This window comes from Triturus cristatus, chromosome 4_2 (assembly GCF_964204655.1).
Source record: "Triturus cristatus chromosome 4_2, aTriCri1.1, whole genome shotgun sequence".
NCBI lineage: Eukaryota > Metazoa > Chordata > Amphibia > Caudata > Salamandridae > Triturus > Triturus cristatus.
In genome coordinates this window covers 208,982,777-209,001,880 of record NC_140586.1, presented here as the reverse complement: position 1 = coordinate 209,001,880, position 19,104 = coordinate 208,982,777, and the positions used below count along the sequence as shown (strand labels likewise).

The window sequence follows — 19,104 nt, the reverse complement described above, 5'->3', positions numbered from 1 at the left end:
GAGGCGGCATGCCTTTGAAGCTTCCCCCTGCCCATCCTGGGGGAGGAGACCTAGCACCTCGCCCAGGATGTGCATTGTTGCAGGCCCAGGAGAGCGGGGGCTCCCCACCCAGGGGTCCAGCAACATGTCTGCTGTGTGGCAGCCTAGGCAGCCTCCCAGACCAGACGTGGATTGTAGGTTAGGTTTCAGGGGGCATCTCTAAGATGCCTTCTGTAGTGCTTTGTACATTAAATCCCACACTGGCATCAGTGTGGGTTTAATGTGCTGAGAAGTTTGATACCAAACTTCTCAGTCTTCAGTGTTGCCCTTATGGTGCTGTGGAGTTCGTGTTTGACGAGCTCTCAGCACCATATACTCTTAAATGGCAGCACTGCACTTACAGTGCCCAGGAATAGACCTGGTTACTGTAGGGGCACAGGGCTCATGTTCCTGTGCCCACACCACTGGCATAGGGCACCCAGCTAGAGGGGTGGCTGATGTATGCCAGGGCAGTGTAGGTTGTGGGCATGGCACATGTGTGCCATGTTGGCTCTTTGTTTTGCCTTGTACCCAGACACTCAGCCTGCGAGGGCAGTGTGGTTGTGTTAGGGTACAGGGCCTCTAAGGGTGGCATAATAAGTGCTGCAGCCCTTAGAGGCCTTCCCTGGTCACAAGGCCCTGGGTACCTAGGTTACCATTTACCAGGGGCTGACATGTGGCCAGGGTTTGCCAATTTGGCATTTTAGGTTTTAGGGAAGGAAGATAGGCCCTGGGCAGCTGATTGGCAGGAGTCCAGGGCACACTCAGTCAAAGTACATTCAGCAATTCAGCAAAAAGTGGGGGCATACCATGTAAGAAAGATGGCACTTTCTCACACTACCACACTCATGTACATTTAACCCACTGCCTCCGCCAGAGCCATTAGACGAGCCCCCCTTTTATATTCACGGCTAGGCATCTTCTATGGTGCTGTCGACCCCTATGATCAACAGTCGGGTGAAGGCCCCACAGACAACTGGGATGCCTATAATGTGGATCTCCCACCCCTGTGATCCTCATCTAGACCACTATCCTGTCAGAGCCTCAGTTTCTGATGGCACCACAGCCTACCACAAGATCATTAAGAGGGCTTCAACCTTTCATAAGGTTGACGTGCATTTCACTCAGGTGGAAGAGGATTTCCTTGTAGACACACTTTCTAAATCTGAGAGCACAGTTTAGTTCCTCATCCTGCTCAAGGACATGCGAAATTGGCCCCCAAAATTTCAGGGAATCTGCCAAAGCTAAAGTGGTTACTGGGTCAAGGAGAAATTAAATCCACTTCCAGCTCCCAACATACATTGAGCAGGTTCCAACCCAACTCCCTGGTGATGCACACAACCCACAATCTCATCCCTATCCAAGTCACTATCTATGCTCCTCCCCAAACAAGACAAACAAGAAAATAGACACCGCAGGCAAGAGGGTGGCAGTAGGCAAATAGCCAGTTTAGTGACTTTCCTGTCAATCTACCACTGGGTACAATGAGAGGAGATGCAAGAGCCCCTTTAGTACCCCTCTGAGCAGTACAGGAAGCATGGGTTGGAGACTGCATCGAAGGGCAACGCCAGCATTTGCTGCAGGTCAAAAGTCATGTATACAGCCTGCAGGGTCATTAACTCTAGCGTCATACTCGGGTGACATGTCTGGCTCATATCTCTGGGTTCAAACCTGAGGACCAGCAGTATCTCCTCAACCTCCTGTTCAGCGGAGACACCTTTTACAGTCACAGGTTGAAAAGAAGCTTGAGAAGATCAAGAATGATACAGCAAAGGTAAAATCTATGGGAGTGCTTCAGGCCACTCCATACAGGGGCTCCTTCCGAAAACACTAGCCCAGAGAGGGAGCAAATACCACTGCACATGGCAACCCCACTCAGATCAACTACATTCCCTGGCTTACCACCAGCGTGGCAGCACAGGGTATAATACGGCCTCTTACACAGGTAACAAACAACAGGGGTTGGGGCAAAGTTGGCTATAGCAATGGAGCTGTCACCTACAAGCAGTGACTTCCTCCACCACCACCCTGGCCACATATTATCGGGGGAGAAAACTCAACTTTCTATCTCACTGGGGGGGAAATCACATCAGATGCGCAAGTCTTAGGTTCAACACAGTTTTTACATTGAATTACATACAACCTCTCTGCCTCCAACGTCCTGCTCTGTACACACACTCTCAGCAAGAAACACCTCTCCCTCATTTAGTAGGAAATGCACTGCACGCCACTGAAATATCAAGGGAGCGGCATGTACTCAATCTAATTTCTAATCCCCATGAAGATCGGCTCCCTCAGAACAATCTTCCATCCCAGACCCTTCAACCAAGGACATTTTCACATGACAGCCCTGCAGGCTGCCATGTACCCACAGTGCATGCGCATTGCATTATGATGAACTGGTCAGGCTTATTTCCTACGCCTAATACCTCTCCTGCTGCTTCCCTTCATGGCAAGAAAACTCAGGCAAACATCACTTGCTTTCAGTCAAGTAGGCCAGACAGCCTTGGTACTCAGCTCTCCTGGATATGTCCCTCAGCCATCACAAGAGGCTTCTCCTCATGTTGGACATTCTCACACAGAAGCAGGCATCCGGACCCCGATCAGCTCAACCTTGCGATTTGGCACCTGAAATGCTAGAATTCCAGTACCTCAGCCTTCTTCAAGAATGTATGGTTGTATTAAAGGAAGCCGGCGACCTACAATATCGGCCTGTTACATGGTAAAATCAAAAAGGTTCATTCACTGCATCTCCAACAACATGGACCCACTAAGGCCAGCTGTCTAGGATATTATTGCTTACCTTTTGCACTTGCAGAAAGCAGGCCTTGCGTACTCCTCACTTCACCTACAGTCGCAACCTATATGCAGAACAGGAAACGCTCGTCCCTCTTCAGAATTCTCATGGTCAAGGCCTTCAAGGAGGGCCTCAAGTGGGTGATACTCTTAGAGTACCATCTGTTGCAGTGTGGAATCTCAGTGTCGGCTTCCCAAGAGTTGTGGGACCAAACTTTAAACCTATGCATTCATGCTTCCTTCAGTTCCTCTCCTGGAAGGCGGACTTTCTTGTGGCCATTTCTTCACTTAGGGCGAGAAAGCAAAAGACACACAATTGATGGACGGAATTCAGAACAAATCAAAACATTCACCCCCAGCCAAGAGATCTGGGTTAAATCCATCATTCTTTTGCTCACCATGCCAACCCAGTTTAGACCTGGCCATATGCAAATCAGCCTTGGTCCTGTGCCTCATGGAAACAGTCCAGACTGAAATGCCAAGCCAGGTCCTCCCTGGACCAGAAACAAACATCCAAGGACCAGTTTCGGGGTTCCACCCCGCATCAGCCAGGATAGCTTGAATCCAGTGGCACAGTGAGCCCGGGACCCACGTCTGGGCATACCCGGCACACTTAGGGCGAGAAAGCAAAAGACACACAATTGATGGACGGAATGCAGAACAAATCAAAACATTCACCCCCAGTCAAGAGATCTGGGTTAAATCCATCAAATCAGTCTTGATCCTCTTAGTCTTGAATGGCATGAGGAGCAAAAAAACCGATGGATTTAGGCCCAGATCTCTGTACTGGGGTGAATGTATGACATTGTTCTGCATTCTGTCCATCAATTGTTGTTTTTGCATTTGTTGCCCCGAGTGGGACGGGTATGCCAAGACGTGGGTCCCGTGCTCTACATGGGACTGGAGTCAAGCTATCCTGGCTGATGAGGGGTGAAACCCCTAAACCGGTCCTGGGATGCTTGTTTCCAGTCCAGGGAGGACCTGGGCTGGCAGTTCGGGCTGCACTGTTCCCATTGGGGCGCTGGGTCAAGACTGATTTGCATATGGCTGGTTTCTAAGTGGAATGGCATGGGGAGCAAAACACGATGGATTTAGGCCCAGATCTCTGTACTGGGATGAATGTAGGACATTGTTCTGCATTCTGTCCATCAATTGTTCTTTTCTCATTTCTTCACTTAGGCATATTACCAAGCTGCAGACGCTCACCCTATATGAGCCATTCTTCCATATCTACATGGCAGGGCTGTCCTTTGAACAAATCCTAAGTTCCTCCTTAAGGTCAAGTTCCTCTTCCACCTTAACCAAACCATAGAGCTCTCTGTCTTTTTCCAACAACTGGATTCCGTTGCAGAGAGAGCACTCCAAACACTGAATGTCAAAAGGGCGCTCGTAGTACATTGACAGAACAAGGCCATTTCTGTAAATCAAAACCACTCTTTTTGACCATTTTAAAGCCTCCGAGAGGACAGGACATCTCTTCTTTCAAAGCAGGAATAGCTACGTGGGAAGCCAAGTGTATTCAGACCTTCTATCATAAAGCAAAAAAGTTTTTTTTACCTGCTCTTCTCAGGCCACACTACACACACAAGAAAGGAGCCACTATGTCCTTCCTAGGAAACTTCCCCATAGTGGATATCTGCAAGACAACCACCTGGTCAACATCACACACCTTACCAAGTCCTAATGTGTGGACATCTTTGCGCATCAGAAGGCCATGGTTGGCCAGATGGTGTTAAAGACCTTGTTCCAAACATCTGTCTCATCCACACACTAGCTACCGCTTCTGTAGGGCACTTCTTTACAGTCTATGTTAAGCATGTGTATATACAGCAACACATACTACGAATGAAAAATGCCACTCACCCTGAAAACATCTGTTTGTAGCGTGTAATGCTGTAGATTTACATGTGGCTGCCCTCTTCGCTGGAAGCTTGTCCTTTGTGGAGCTCTTGCTTTATTCTTTTCACTACACATTGCGCTTCAAGTACCTTACTTTCGTTTACGCTTCATTTATACTCTCACCTTTTGTATGAAAACATATCTAATGTGGAGCTGGTGCACAATTGGTGCACAATGTACAATAAGAGAAGGTGTCAGACCATATCTGATGACTCGAAAGACTAAAAAAAAAAACAGAGAGCAAACCTCCAAGTCTAGATGGCAGGAGTATGATTATGCTGAATTACACACTATGAACAAACCCTTAAAGGGTAAGTAGCATTTTCCTAACCCCATCTGCAGTGTTTTATATTTCTGTTTTGATTCCGGCTTTGTGATTTGACAATCATCTATTGCACCACATTATGGATACGTATACTCTGTATTCCCAGAAGTGGATAAAAGCTGATTAAGGCTAAGTGGAAAAGGAGATCTGTTTCCAGGCAAAGATGCAGGAATGCTTCCTTACTCAGGAAACAAGCATTAAAAATGCAATAGGTCTCGTCTTTGTCCAAGTTTGAGCATTTTTTTTAGCAAATGGTGTTTCTTTTTAGAAGTGTTTTTATTATTGTGTTAGCATTTTTCAATGTACATAATATGCATATTTATGCATGCATAAATATATTGGCATATGTATACATATATATCTTTATATATGCATATATATGTATATAGGTCACGGGTACTCCATAGTACGGCCCGTGGGCCGCCAGCAGCCTGGCAAGCTTTTCTTGGGGGCCTGCAGACCTTGCAGACATTGTACCCGTGTTTTATTTTTGAAGAGTGACTGTCAGCAAACACCGCCGCAGCAGCTGGGACTCCGAGAGATTCTCCTCTATGGGGGCTGGCGATTCCAGTGATTGTCAGAGTGGAGATGCAGGGGCGCTAAGAGGTGAAATACAACAAAGCCTCATTAACAAGTAAATCGTCTTTTAAAGACCTGTGAAGTACTGGGGGCTGTGTGTGCCCAGGAAGCTCTCAGCCCAGGCTGCCACGGGGGGGGGGATAGACAGAGGGAGACAGAGGGAAGGAGACAGGGAGGGGGACAGAGGGGGGGGGACTGAAGGAGACAGACAGAGAGAGGGAGAAACAGAGGGAGGGCGACAGACAGAGGGAGGGCGACAGACAGAGGGAGGGCGACAGACCGACAGAGGGAGGGCGACAGACAGAGGGAGAGAAACAAGGAGGGAGACCCAGAGAGAGGGAAACCCAGAGGGGGGGAGACAGACGGAGAGAGACAGAGACAGACAGAGGGAGACAGAGACAGGCACTGACAGAGGGAGACAGAGACAGACAGAGGGACTCGGAGACAGACAGAGGGAAGGAGACAGGGGGAAGGAGACAGGGAGGGGGACAGAGGGAGGGAGACTGAAGGAGACAGACAGAGAGAGGGAGAGACAGAGGGAGGGCGACAGAGAGAGGGAGGGCGACAGAGAGAGGGAGGGCGACAGAGAGAGGGAGGGCGACAGAGGGAGGAGGGCGACAGACAGAGGGAGGGCGACAGACAGAGGGAGGGCGACAGACAGAGGGAGGGCGACAGACAGAGGGAGGGCGACAGACAGACAGAGGGAGGGCGATAGACAGAGGGAGAGAAACAAGGGGGGAGACTCAGAGAGAGGGAAACCCAGAGGGGGGGAGACAGACAGAGAGAGACAGAGACAGACACTGACAGAGGGAGACAGAGACAGACCGAGGGACTCAGAGACAGACCGAGGGACTCAGAGACAGACCGAGGGACTCAGAGACAGACCGAGGGACTCAGAGACAGACCGAGGGACTCAGAGACAGGCAGAGGGAGACAGAGACAGACAGAGGGAGACAGGGAGACCGAGACGGACAGAGGGAGACGGAGACGGACAGAGGGAGACAGGGAGACCGAGACGGACAGAGGGAGACAGAGACGGACAGAGGGAGACAGACAGAGGGAGACCGAGACAGACAGAGGGAGACCGAGAGAAGGAGACAGAGACAGACAGAGGGAGACAGAGGGATCAAGTCAATGTGCTGGGAAAGCTCAACGGGCGCAGATTATCACATACCCCACCCCACGCGGAGCTGCATGCCCCACTCGCCAAATAGGCAGGATCTACTGTCTCCAATGTACGTCTATTAGACCGCAGCCAAAACATGCATGCTAAACCAGCTCTTTCTCCCCTTTTCCTGTTTCGCAGGAGATTACAACAGTATTTCCACCCAATTGTTTTTTGTTTTTTTTTAAAAAGCTGAGATGCGCGGCGCTCCTGTCAAGTTCTAATGGTGCAGTGGAGAATCTTATTACCTTTGTATTCTATTGTTTAACATTCCCAGACTCAGGCTATTGTCCGAATGGTGCCAAACCCTTCGTTCCGGGTGGCGCTCCCTGCAGTGCCTGGTAGCGCAGCCCCCACACAGCCCAGATTTGACAACCGCCCAATTGGTCATCTCCCGCCGACCTTGCCGCAAACAACCAAAGAAACGGGCCATACACCAATCCACAAATTGAACCCTTTTGTATTATAGCCGTCAATCCACAACCACCACGGTGTTCAATTAACACCAAACAAAGTAAGAATGCGCACCTTAGCTGCAATGTCCAATCTTGGCTACTGTTCTGTAGCAACCCTCACGTGGAGGACAGGGGCTTACATCTCAGACACATTTTATTTCACAGAATTAAACGTGTGTTGGGGCGCTAGCGGTGCCAAGCATGTCGATGCGCGATAATGTGTCTGTGAGTGAGCTGAGAATTGGGTATTGAAGGCATGCTGCGTATTGAGGCGCGGAACACTTCCTTCAAGGCATCGCCAGGAGCGGCCAGGCCGGTGCCCAGGGCGGCGTTGGCTCCTCGTCGCAGAGTCAGTCTGCACAGCAGGCTGAGCGCGGAGCCAAGAGCTGCCGCCTGTGCTGTGACGCGAGAGGCTGCACCTGGCCTCGGCACCCTCCCTCCGGCTCTGCTGCTGCTAAAGCGCATGGACCAGGCTGTATGTGCACGGAGTGTCCACTTGGAGCGGGGTGGGGAGGTTGTGGACATATTGGAACACCACTGGCAGTCTATTACATGTGCCAGGCAACGAGACACAGAAAGTGGCCGGGCAGCCCCTGGTCCATCACGGGCATCTTCTCTACAATCGCACATCACAGCCTCCCTCCTGGCATTTCTGCCCGCTTAGCCAGCGTCCGGGTGGCATAAGCCTTCCTCCCCATACCTGTAGTTTAACGGGTTCATGATTTTTATCTGTTTCAGCCTAACCGCCATATCCCGGTGTGTAGCAGCCACTTCCTGCATCAGTGAGAACATCGCACTTTCGGATTTGGTACAGCACCTGTGTCGCTGCATAAAAGATAAACCCTGCATAACGTGCAATATGCAGCCAGTGGCAGTCTTCGCATTAATGCCTCCCGCCACCCGCAATTCATAGGCAATAATTTGACACGAGTTTTTAAAAGATGATAATGTCTGTTGTAAACGAGTGTTTCAAACACAAATCAAACACAACAATAAACATTATGAAACACCTGTGTCGCTGCATAAAAGATAAACCCTGCATAACGGGCACATATGCAGCCAGTGGCAGTCTTCGCATTAATGCCTCCCGCTATTCATAGGCAATAATTTGACACGAGTGTTTAAAAGATGATGATGTCTGTTGTAAACGAGTGTTTAAAACACAAAACAAACACAACATTAAACATTATGAAACGGCGAGGGGAGCGCATTCCTCCCTGCTTGCAATCCTCCAGGCTCTCCGGTGCAAGGTCCGAAAGGCTGCACTCAGTCCCAGCCGCACCCCCACGCGGAGCTGCATGCCCCGCCCGCCCAACAGTATCAACTCCTCCCGTTACACCCCCCATCCCATACCACCAACACATGTATTTGGTGCTCCCTGCCGGGCGGGGCAGCCCCCGCTCACCCCGTACCGACCCAATTCGCCAGACCGCCCCCATAGATGGCCCTCCCTGCTCTCCTTATCTGAGAAATTCCTTGCCTTGGAAGGCCCCTGCCCCCTTTCACCCTGTGACTAAACAGATTGTGCCCACCCCGAGCGCCCGCAGTCGCTCTGTCCTCACTGAACAGCATAGCTCTGAGTCAGGTGGGATGAGCAGAAAGCACTGTAACGTACTTTCACGGCCGCTTTTTTTTTTTCCAATCGCGGCAGGATGACGTGCACAGACGGGACAATGGTGCCTTATTAAGCACAACGAGGCCCTCCGTTTGGAGCCCCTCGGTGTCCGCAGGTGCTCTGTCCTCACTGAGCAGCATAGCTCTGAGTCAGGCGGGATGAGCAGAAAGCGCTGTAATGCAGCCTTTTCTTATTAAGCACAACCAAACCCTCCGTTTTCCCTCCCCTCCCTCCTCCACCCCCACCAAATCTCTAACACCATTGCGCCAGGCCCAGAACCAACACCTCAGAGCGTTATCCAACCTGATTGTGCCCACCCCGAGCGCCCGCAGGTACAGCGGCTGCCAATGAACTGCCGCTGATCCCCCTGGCCTCAGGAGGACGAAAGGCCGCGGGCATAAAGACTGGGCCTCGAACCGCTATCAAAGCCACCAGCGGATGCCTGAATCCTCCGAAACACCCACTCTGCTGTTGGTAGTCGGCCGCTAGTGCGAGGTGTGACCTTCCCCCCCAGGCACTCCGAAGAGACCAATCACTCTGCCCATGCTCACAGGACTCCGAACCTCGCTGAGACCCAAATCCATTCTCACCCCCCCCCCCCAAGTCGGCAGCTCCGAGCCAAAGTCCCCTCCGCCGCACTCCATCCCCCACCCCTGCCAGCGGCCAGGCGGCGCTCAACAACCTCACCATGCCATCCGCCAGCACCCGTGTGCACCATCGAACCGCCACATCTGCTACCCGCCAGAGCAACCCGACAGTGCCAGCCCTCCCTAATCCACCCCACTGTGCACACTCCGATCCCCTTGCCGCCCACCCAACACTAGGCCCATGGCAAGCACCACAACTCTCGCCCTCCACCACTCATGTCCGCGCTCACCTCCAATGCACCCCGCGCCGGGGACAGTGTTGCCACCAGCGCGCGCCGCCGCAAGGGTCACTAGATGGCATCCGTGCCAAGCTGCGGGTGGAGCAGCAACCCCGTCCTAGGTCCTCTCAGCGCCACCGTCTGCGTCGCAGCCAACCACACCCCCACACAACAAAAATTACAGAACAATTCAAATGTGAAATACTGCCCAGCGACGACCTCTCATAGAGCGCGGTCCCGAAAGCAAAAGAGGATTGTGCTGCAGACGATTTCTTGTGTTTATGGGGCCATGAGTTTGAAACACATGGCCCCATAAAGATAAGAAAACTTTTACGGCAGAAGGAAGGCAGACGAGCCCGTCCAAGTGGGCCGTCCGAAAAATGGAAAAGTCTACGTCACAAAGTGCTCTTTCCCAATGGCTGGCCTCCGTTTAGCATAAACAGTGACGCCGGCCAATGGGAAAGAGGGGCGGGGCTTGAAGCCCTTTACAGAAATCTCTCTAAATCATTAAATCTCTCCAGCGAGACTGCGCATGTGCGCAGCCCACGCCAGCCGAGACCTTAAAATGAAAGACTGCTCCCCACCTCTAAATGCTGTCTATTTAGAAACTTCGATATGGAAATTCTCCTTGGCAAAACGCTTTTTCAGTTTCATGGGTAATATAGATTTCCGCAGTCATTCTCTGAGAGTGCATGGCCTTGTTATCGTGCACAGCAAATAACCCCTAGTGAGATGTGTTCAGTATTGTGGTAGCCAACTGAAGCTGGCATGTCACCCTTGTTGTTCATGTGAACTCTCTCTTTTTTTGCACAAGACAATCAGAACCATTATAAATTATCCATAGTGTCCGCAAATGGTGCTTTTGTTCATAGGCGACAACAACCAAAAAGCTGCTTGTCCATCTCATACCTAGAGCCTTTTTACATGGATATATTAACATTTATGTCACTTCCTTTAGGTGGAAGAATGGGAGGTGCCTGATGTTGCTTGGCAAGGGCTCAGCAAGTTCTTTTTACACTTAAATTTTTAACTTGCTTAGTCTCACTCAGCACTACTGTGCTCTTTTATGTTATTCCACAGATGTCTGGTTTTCCAGCTTCATGTTATATATGCCTGCCATCTAGTGGTTGGAACGGAATACCCTTCTAAGTATTTTTTAGATGTGGGGTAAAACAGTCTTAGCTATTTGCCAGAGCTAATGTAATGAAGAAAAAACACAGAGCAAAATAAAACAAAGGCCTGGCTAGTCGACTTTCTATAGTTGCGCCACGGCGCCAACCAGCTCAGCTACTTCATGCTGGAAGGGTGTAGCAAGTTACCAGTAGTAGGGACAACAAATACACAAATCAGTGAGTAGGGAGATCTTTCAGGAGGCACAGAAGAAGGTGGGCCTTTGACCATAGGGTTATATCGGGCAGAGGAATAAAAAATACTTCGAGTGTGAATAGGATAGGATGGAATAGACTGAATGGTGGTTATCCCTATGAAAAATATCACAATAAAACGGTTTACACGAAAAATAAAAGATTGCAAATGTTAATTAGGTTATTTTTCAGACTTTTTTTGCAGCTACATTTCAGCATGCACCTTTTAATTATGGGACATGTTTACCTTTCCCACTCATGGTTTCCTAGCTCTAAGCTTCCCCGCTCATGGCTTCTAAACCCACAAGCTCGTCCACTTTTGGTTCCTACACCAAAGGTTTCCCCATTTTTGACTCCTAGGTCGCAGTCTTCTTGACTCGTGACTGCTAGGTCCCTAGGTCGCAGTCTCCTTGACTCGTGGCTGCTAGGACCCAAGCTTCCTTGCCGATTTATGCTAAATACCAAGCTTTCTCACCTTCCAGGTAAGATGTTTCCTCTCTCCAACTTTGAGTTTGAGGATGCTCTAGCAGATGAGCTGACCAAGACTGAACTAAACCACACCAACCTATACATCCTCTGAGACCTTGACTCTGGGTTTCACAAGCATTTAGCAGTAACCACTGCCATAACATTCAATCAAGAGGCCTTAAACCTCTAACAAATCGTATCTGGGCCAACTCACTCCATTGGGACACAATATTCACCCAAACTCGCCTCTGTGACTTACAACTCCCTGGTCATCAGAGCGACCACCATGTCATTACCTTCAGGATAACCACACTGATGCATAACAACAACTCCCAGACTTCAGCACCTATTAAAAAAACTTCACAGGCAGTGGAAACAAATTGGCTCTCCTCACACTTAATTTCAACCTTTACATAACCCACATCACTATGCAACCTCAGGGCATGCCCACCTTCTACAACTGGTTGTCGATGCATTGGACAACCAGATGCCGTAAATACCACTACCAGCGTTCCTCTCAAGAAGATCACATGGCTTAAGGGCAAGCTCAGAACAACTTAACACAACTCAGCAGTTTTTATTTAGTTCTCAAATTTTACTGACCAAAATAACTTGTCAGATTAACAGTCTGCATTCAGACAATGTTGAGGCACATAGTCCGCCCTAGTATCTGAGACAACCTAAAACCCACAGTGGACAAGAATGGAGGGGCTACTTAACTGCTTTTGGCGCTTTAGGCTGTATTTTACACCGTTTCCCACCAAAGGCTATTACACCGACTCCATAAACTCCGAATATGCGCAAACACCCTAAATTGGATTGCATCATACCTCTGGGACAAACAGAGCGTGGTATTCCTTCCACCTGTTACATCCTTTCCTCGACCCAACACTGCGGTGTCCGCCTGGAGTCCATCATCTCTCCTCTCCTATTCAATATCTACCTGACCTTCTTACAGGACCGAATCCGATAGTGTAACCATATATGCTTCAACTATGCAGATAATATGCAAATCCTTATGAGAATGGATGGCCCAGAAGAACTATACAAGTCATTACTTAACAGTCGCCTTCATTACTTGGATACATGGAAGGTGATTAACCACCTACAGTTCAACACTGCAAAGACTGAGATCATGACCAGAGGACAGCTGCAGAAACGGGACCCTAAAGCCATATGGCCCAATGCATTTGATGCCTCAGCAGCTATGTCAAGAGAAATGAGAAACCTTGGAGTAACCAAGGACTCTGTGTATTAGGTACCAACAAAAACAGCAAGCTGTACTCAGTCTTGTGATTTCCAAGCTTGACTACGCTAATCACCTATACCATGGCCCCTTCTGTTTTATTGTACGAACAATTCAACAAATCCAAAACATGCAGTAAGGCTCTTCCTCCGCCCTCTCCCCAGAGAACACATGACGCTGGACTGAACACACTCTGCTGATTACTTTTAGCTACACAATCAATGGTCAAAGTATTTCGCATTGTCCCCAAAATAATGACCATCATACCTACAAATTAAATCCAAGCAATACAACCAAATAGGACACCCTACTCCTGTCTAGCACCACAGGTTGTCCTAACGCGCTAAAGTAAGAATTTCATAGCTCTGCTTTCTCTGTACAAGCTGGCAAACTCTGGAACTCTCTGTCAGCCAAGATTCAACATATCCAGAAGCATTTAAATTTCATAACAGAGGTGATAATTAGATCATCACTGACCCGGGATAGACCCCAAAGCGATAACCCCTTATACCAGTATCGGCACAGTCCAGAGCTATGAAAAAGCGCTGTACAGCACACCACACCGCGCCAAGAAGACCGACCCGGTAATCTGACCCAAATTGGGTAGCTGCCCGCCGGAGACGTTCTTTATACATGTGCCTGATTTACTCGGCCTACTTTGGAACTGCACCAGGGATAACATTGTATCCAATTGGTCATGGAGACGCTCCATAAATACACATTTTGGCTGATAATCTCGGTCTTCAATAATACCATAGTTTGAGAACCACCATTCAAAAAACATTGTTTTACAGTGACACGGATGGTACACCGACACCGCTACGGATCCTCACTGGGCTGTGGAACTGGTCTCCACCTCTCCCCTCGTATGGAGCCTACGGGCCTTTCTCTTCGTTGCCATTGCACTGATCTCTGTACAGTGCTCTATATGTTGCTCCCATACCCATCCTGAAGAAGACCCCTTTCCAAGGAGCAATAGGCCTTTACCCTACACCCGGGATTGAAACGTCAACCTTTCTACCATACAAATCTGCACTGGAACTAGATCCTATGTTTAGATATCAAAAAAGTTGGCGTCAATAACTTAATATGGATTATATGAAATGTGTCAATAATTCCCAGACAGGTTCTAGACTTCTGAAAATCCAGACCATTGTTTCAAAATAATGTTTCTGTGTATTCTCATCATTGCTACCTTCATCTAAATCACGAGCACTTAATCTACCACCTATCCCCTTGCACTTACCTTGGAGCAACTGCTTGACTTGTTTTTTTAAATCTTCACTTTCAAGCTTAAATGTACCAATCGGATAACAAATTGCTAATATACAAAATAAAAGACTGACATCTATACCAAGTGGCATGTATTGTCGTTTTTTGTTTACTTGGGTTTGAAAAAGTTCAGTAATAAGTTTTGAAAAAAGGTTTTGAAAACAAAAGTCTCTCTCTTGAAGAATTGGGTGTCTCCGCTAGGACCACTTGTGTCTTTTACCAAATTGGGTAGCGCCACCTCCAATAACCTTGTAATGACTGTGACATGTGTATGGATTTTAATAACTACGCCATCCCAACCATAAGAGATTTTCCTGAATTAATATTATAAGTACTCGCTTCCAGTCTGCACCTGAATGCCTGCAACCTGCCTAATGATAGAGGACTTGAACCATTGCACCCTCCACACAATTCACAGACATAGTAAATGTCTCCCCTATCTGCTACCATCCAAGCTTCCACACTTGTGGATTCAAGGTCCCAAGCTCCCTCGTTTGTGGCTCCTAAGTCTGTCCAGGGTTCTGCATGACGTCTCCTAGAACCCATGTTTCCACGTTCATGGCTCCAAGTTTCCGCACTAATGGCTCATAGATACTGAGCTTCCCCACTCAAGGCTCATAGGTCCCAAGCTTACTTGTGGGACCGGAGCATCTCCACTCGTAGGTCCCAAGCTTCCCCGCGTATGACTCGTAGGTCCCAAGCTTCCCCATTCCTGGCTTCTAAGTCCCAAGTTTCACCACTCATGCCTGGTTGGTCCCAAGCTTTGCTTTGCTTACCTCCCTACTTCTATTTCGGTTCCGCAAGTCTAACCCTCCCCCTTGCTACTACTGCTTTCCTACTCATAGATCCCTGACTTCTTTGTTTCCCTGTTCTATATGCAGTGGGTCCAGCTACAACCTGTTCGAACACAACTGCAACACATTCAGCAACGAGGTGGCCCAGTTCCTGACTGGAAAGAAGATCCCCTCCTACATTACCGACCTGCCCTCTGAAATTCTCTCTACGTAAGTAGCCTGGTACATGATAGGCCAATTACGTTTTTAGGAACTGGTCGAGTAAGTCCACATCCAGCCACAGCTATGTTTATAGTTTAAACCTTGTCTGCTGGACTGAACAAAGGTGGGGGGGGGGGGGGGGGGGGGGGTACGGGGTGCTATATGGGCGGTGGGTATTACAGCCGAAGTGACCCTGACTCCACCTTTTGGACTACGTGCAGTTTCCTTTTGAATAGCATTGCCATCTTGAGGTCGTTCATAGAGTTGCACCCAACAGTGGAATATCTAATAATAATAAATCTTCTTTATTCGGTTTTTGAAGAAGAAAAAACCATAAAAGAATTTCAACAATAACATACAATTTGATAAAAAATAATCCATAAAATAGATTTGATTAAAATATTCAGGAAAAGAATTATTATTAATACAATTTAAAAGTATATTATACCATTTAACCTCAAATAACCGGCTATATATCTTCAAAGATTTTTCCTATGATAAAAAATGCATTTAAGAAAAGTGCTAACACTTTTGGAGATAAATTCAGAGTCCAGGAATTGCAACCGTAACATAGATGGCCGGCACCTTCTAAAACCTAACCGTCTCAACACAGGAACTAACCAGAGTTTGCGGTGTGAAGTATAATATTTGCAGAACAAAATAGTGTGCATTGTAGATTGCTCTGCTATTTCGTCACATGGGCACACCGGCAGATGTTCCTCCCAAGTGTTTTTTAAAGGGAAGGCAACTATCCTGTGGAAGATGTTTAGCCTAAATCTGGTCAATAAAAACCGCTCAAACTGCGACTGGACATACGTCAGATATGGTTCGATATCCAGAGTTGTCATCACTACCATGGAATGGCGAACCGATGGTTTCCGTACCTCTGCGCACATACGTGATTGTTTGACATCGGACAGTGCCCTTATTTTTAGTTCCTTCTTGGGTATTTCAGAAATAAGTTCTGGTGTCAGATAATATTTACCCAGTCCTAGATCAGATAAAAAATGTTTTATGTACATCAGCCACTCGATCTTCCCCACGTGGTCCAGTGACATACAATCTGCCAGTAACTTCTTTGTGAATGTATTTTTAGTCGAAGTCCAAACGCGGCGCCACAATAGGAGTGGTTCAATTTTTGCGAGGTCCTCAATATGGGGAGTCCCCAATTCAGTATGGCATGCGAAGGTGGAGACTCGTTTTGGAACCGCCAGGAGAAATCTCAAGAAGTTGTTTTCTGCCACCTGGAGGGAGTTAATATTTTTGTATCCCCAAAGGCCTGCTCAGTAGACTGCTGTCGAAAGGCATTTCGCTTTGTAGATACGGAGAGGCTCTACAGGTGGCCTCTTACCCAATTTTTGTGAAAATTTTATTAGGGCGGCATTTGCCCTCAAAAGGTGATGTTTGCGGGCTTCTATGGCTGGCTTCCAATTTAACTTCACATCTATCATTACACCAAGATATGGGTATTGGCCCGTTGGTTCTAGCCTTTCCTTGTCTAGATAGATACTCTTCCCCCTTTTTCTGCCCTGCCCCGCCACCATAACAAACGTTTTTTTAATGTTTATGCGAAGGTCTAATTTGCCCATGAAACTTGCGTACCGTTCCGTTGCCTTTTGTAATTCTTGTGGGGTACGTGCAAGTATCACGGCATCATCCGCGTATAAGAGCGCTGGTATCAAGCGTTCTCCAACTCGAGGGAGGTCCTGGGCCCCCTGTAACATCTCCATCTCAAGACCATTTGTATATAACGAAAAGAGAAAGGGGGCCAGGACACAACCCTGCCTGACACCACGCTCTACTGCAAATGAATTCGAGAGTTCTCCCCGGACTCCAAAGCGTACCCTGGCAGAGGCATTCCTATATAATTCACGAAGGAGAGTTACTAAGACCGGGTCTACACCCATTTTGCTAAGAATTATCCATAGTTTCGAGTGAGAGACGCAGTCAAAAGCCGCGGACAGGTCAACATAGACCATATATAATCTGCCCCGCTTTGCAGAGACCTATTTCCCCATAATTAGGGACAAATTGAGGGCCTGCTCAATTGTCCCAAAGCCCTCCCTGAAGCCAAACCTGATATCTGAGAGGACCTTGTCATCGTCCACCCACTCCTGGAGCCGCTGGAGAACCACTCTGCCCAGTACCTTCCCCAGAGAGTCCAGGAGCGAGATTGGACGATAGCAAGAAACATCCTCCCTATCTCCCTTCTTGAAAATAGGGACCATGGTTTATTGTGTCCAGGATTTAATTAAACCGCACTTCATTACTGCGTCGAATACCCTTTTTAGGATGGGGGCCCACAGTTCTAGATTAGATTTTAAAAAGTCCACTGGCACACCATCCGGGCCAGGGGCTTTCCCACTTTTGCTTGATTTAACTGCATTAATGGTTTCAATTAGTGTGACATCTATTGAAATTGGGAAGGAATTGGGCTGGGTACTCCTAACATTATCTTCTATTAGGTCAGTTTCTGAAGGTTTGGCAAAGATTTTTGAGAAATGGTTTACCCACGTCGGGCCATCAATTGCCACATCTACTGATGGCTGATTGCTATTATCTAGCAGGAATGGAGCCTTGACCAGTTTCCAGAAGGCATCGCTATTTCTAGTCAGGGAACTCTCATGGAGTTGATCCCATAATGCTTGTTTCAATTCTTGTTTCCTGCCCTTACATACTGAAGTATAAGTTCTTCTTAGCCTCCTAATCTCGTCCTGGTCTCTAGTGACTTTTGACAGGGCTCGCTTTAATTTTTTATGTGCCATAGAACAATTGTGGTCAAACCACCCTCTTTCCCCCCCCCCCCCCCCATTTCCTTTGCACTTTTTGGTTAGCAACTCCTTTACCTTGTCTAAGATTTCCCCGAAGTTATCCAAAACCTCCTGCTCCCCCGTGTTAATATCTAAGCATTTTACTATTGCCTCGTATGTCGTACGCACCACCCTTTTTGTTAAATCTACGGGGTCTATCTTACCCCACCCTAAGGTATAGCCGTTTATTCTTTTAAGATATATTTTGTGTTGGGCAAGGATGGCATTTATAAGCGAGGGCGGGAGCTGACCTTGGTCCAGGAATAAAACTATGGACAGGGCAGCATGGTCACTTAGGGTATTTATAAGAATACTAAAATTTCCAACCTTGTTTCCTAATGTGGCTGTGGCCAATACGTAATCAATTGTCGACTCACAGCCCCTTCCCAGATAAGTTGGTTCCAGCTGCCCATTAAAAGGTTTTGGCGTATTTAATATTACGAGGCCTAATTCAGACATGGTTTCGTTTAAGAAGTTTCCCACCTCTGAGTGGCTGAAATGAGTTGTTTGACCATCTGTTTCATCCACCACCCCGCAGAGGTTAGTGTTACTTCTAATACAGGGGTGATGGTTGAAATCACCTCCCCATATGATGCTTGGGGGATCCTGAGTTTTTTTCTGTTTAGACCAGGTTACAAGTTTCTTACGGAGAGCCCCTAATATGTGCAATCTATCAATTTCTGTCAAATTATCGTATACGTTTACGACCAGAATGATCTTTTTCTCCTCAAATGTTAGTTTTAGTACCTGATAGTTTAGTTCTAGTGCAAGGGGTGTAATCTCTAGGCCCAATAGAGTGTTCGCTATGTAGATTACCAACCCACCTTTGGGTCTACCATGCGGGACGGCTTTTGCTGGAGTAAAAAAGGTTTTATACCCTGTTAAATGCAGCTCAGTTGTTGCCCATGTCTCCTGTAAACAAATCACATGGTGTTCCTGTACATTGTTTAAAATACTCCCGTTTAAGATTTTTCTCTTGAGCCCCGCAATGTTCCAGTATAAAAATTGTATTTTTAAACTTTTCTGGGTTACATCCGTCCTTTCAGTCGAGTGTACTTCCTCTTGAGAGGAACTCTTTACGGTCGGTTGACCTTCCTCTCTTAATAAACTAGATGTGCCATTTAGTGTGTTTTCCAACATGGGGGGGTCATCTTCATTGGGTAATCTATGTACTGAGTCGCCTATGAGTTCCTGCAGAAGGGGAATGTCTTCCTCATTTGCAGATGGTAGGT

General features: G+C 47.8%; 1 protein-coding gene across 1 annotated transcript in view; it reads left to right on the top strand.

The window, feature by feature from the left end:
* The window catches only part of DESI1 (desumoylating isopeptidase 1), a 71,573-nt gene that overhangs the window by 33,001 nt on the left and 19,468 nt on the right, over window positions 1-19,104 (top strand). The window contains exon 5 of the mRNA XM_085601210.1: window positions 14,949-15,071. Coding sequence (XP_085457336.1) covers window positions 14,949-15,071 — 123 coding nt within the window. The remainder of the gene's footprint in view (window positions 1-14,948; window positions 15,072-19,104) is intronic.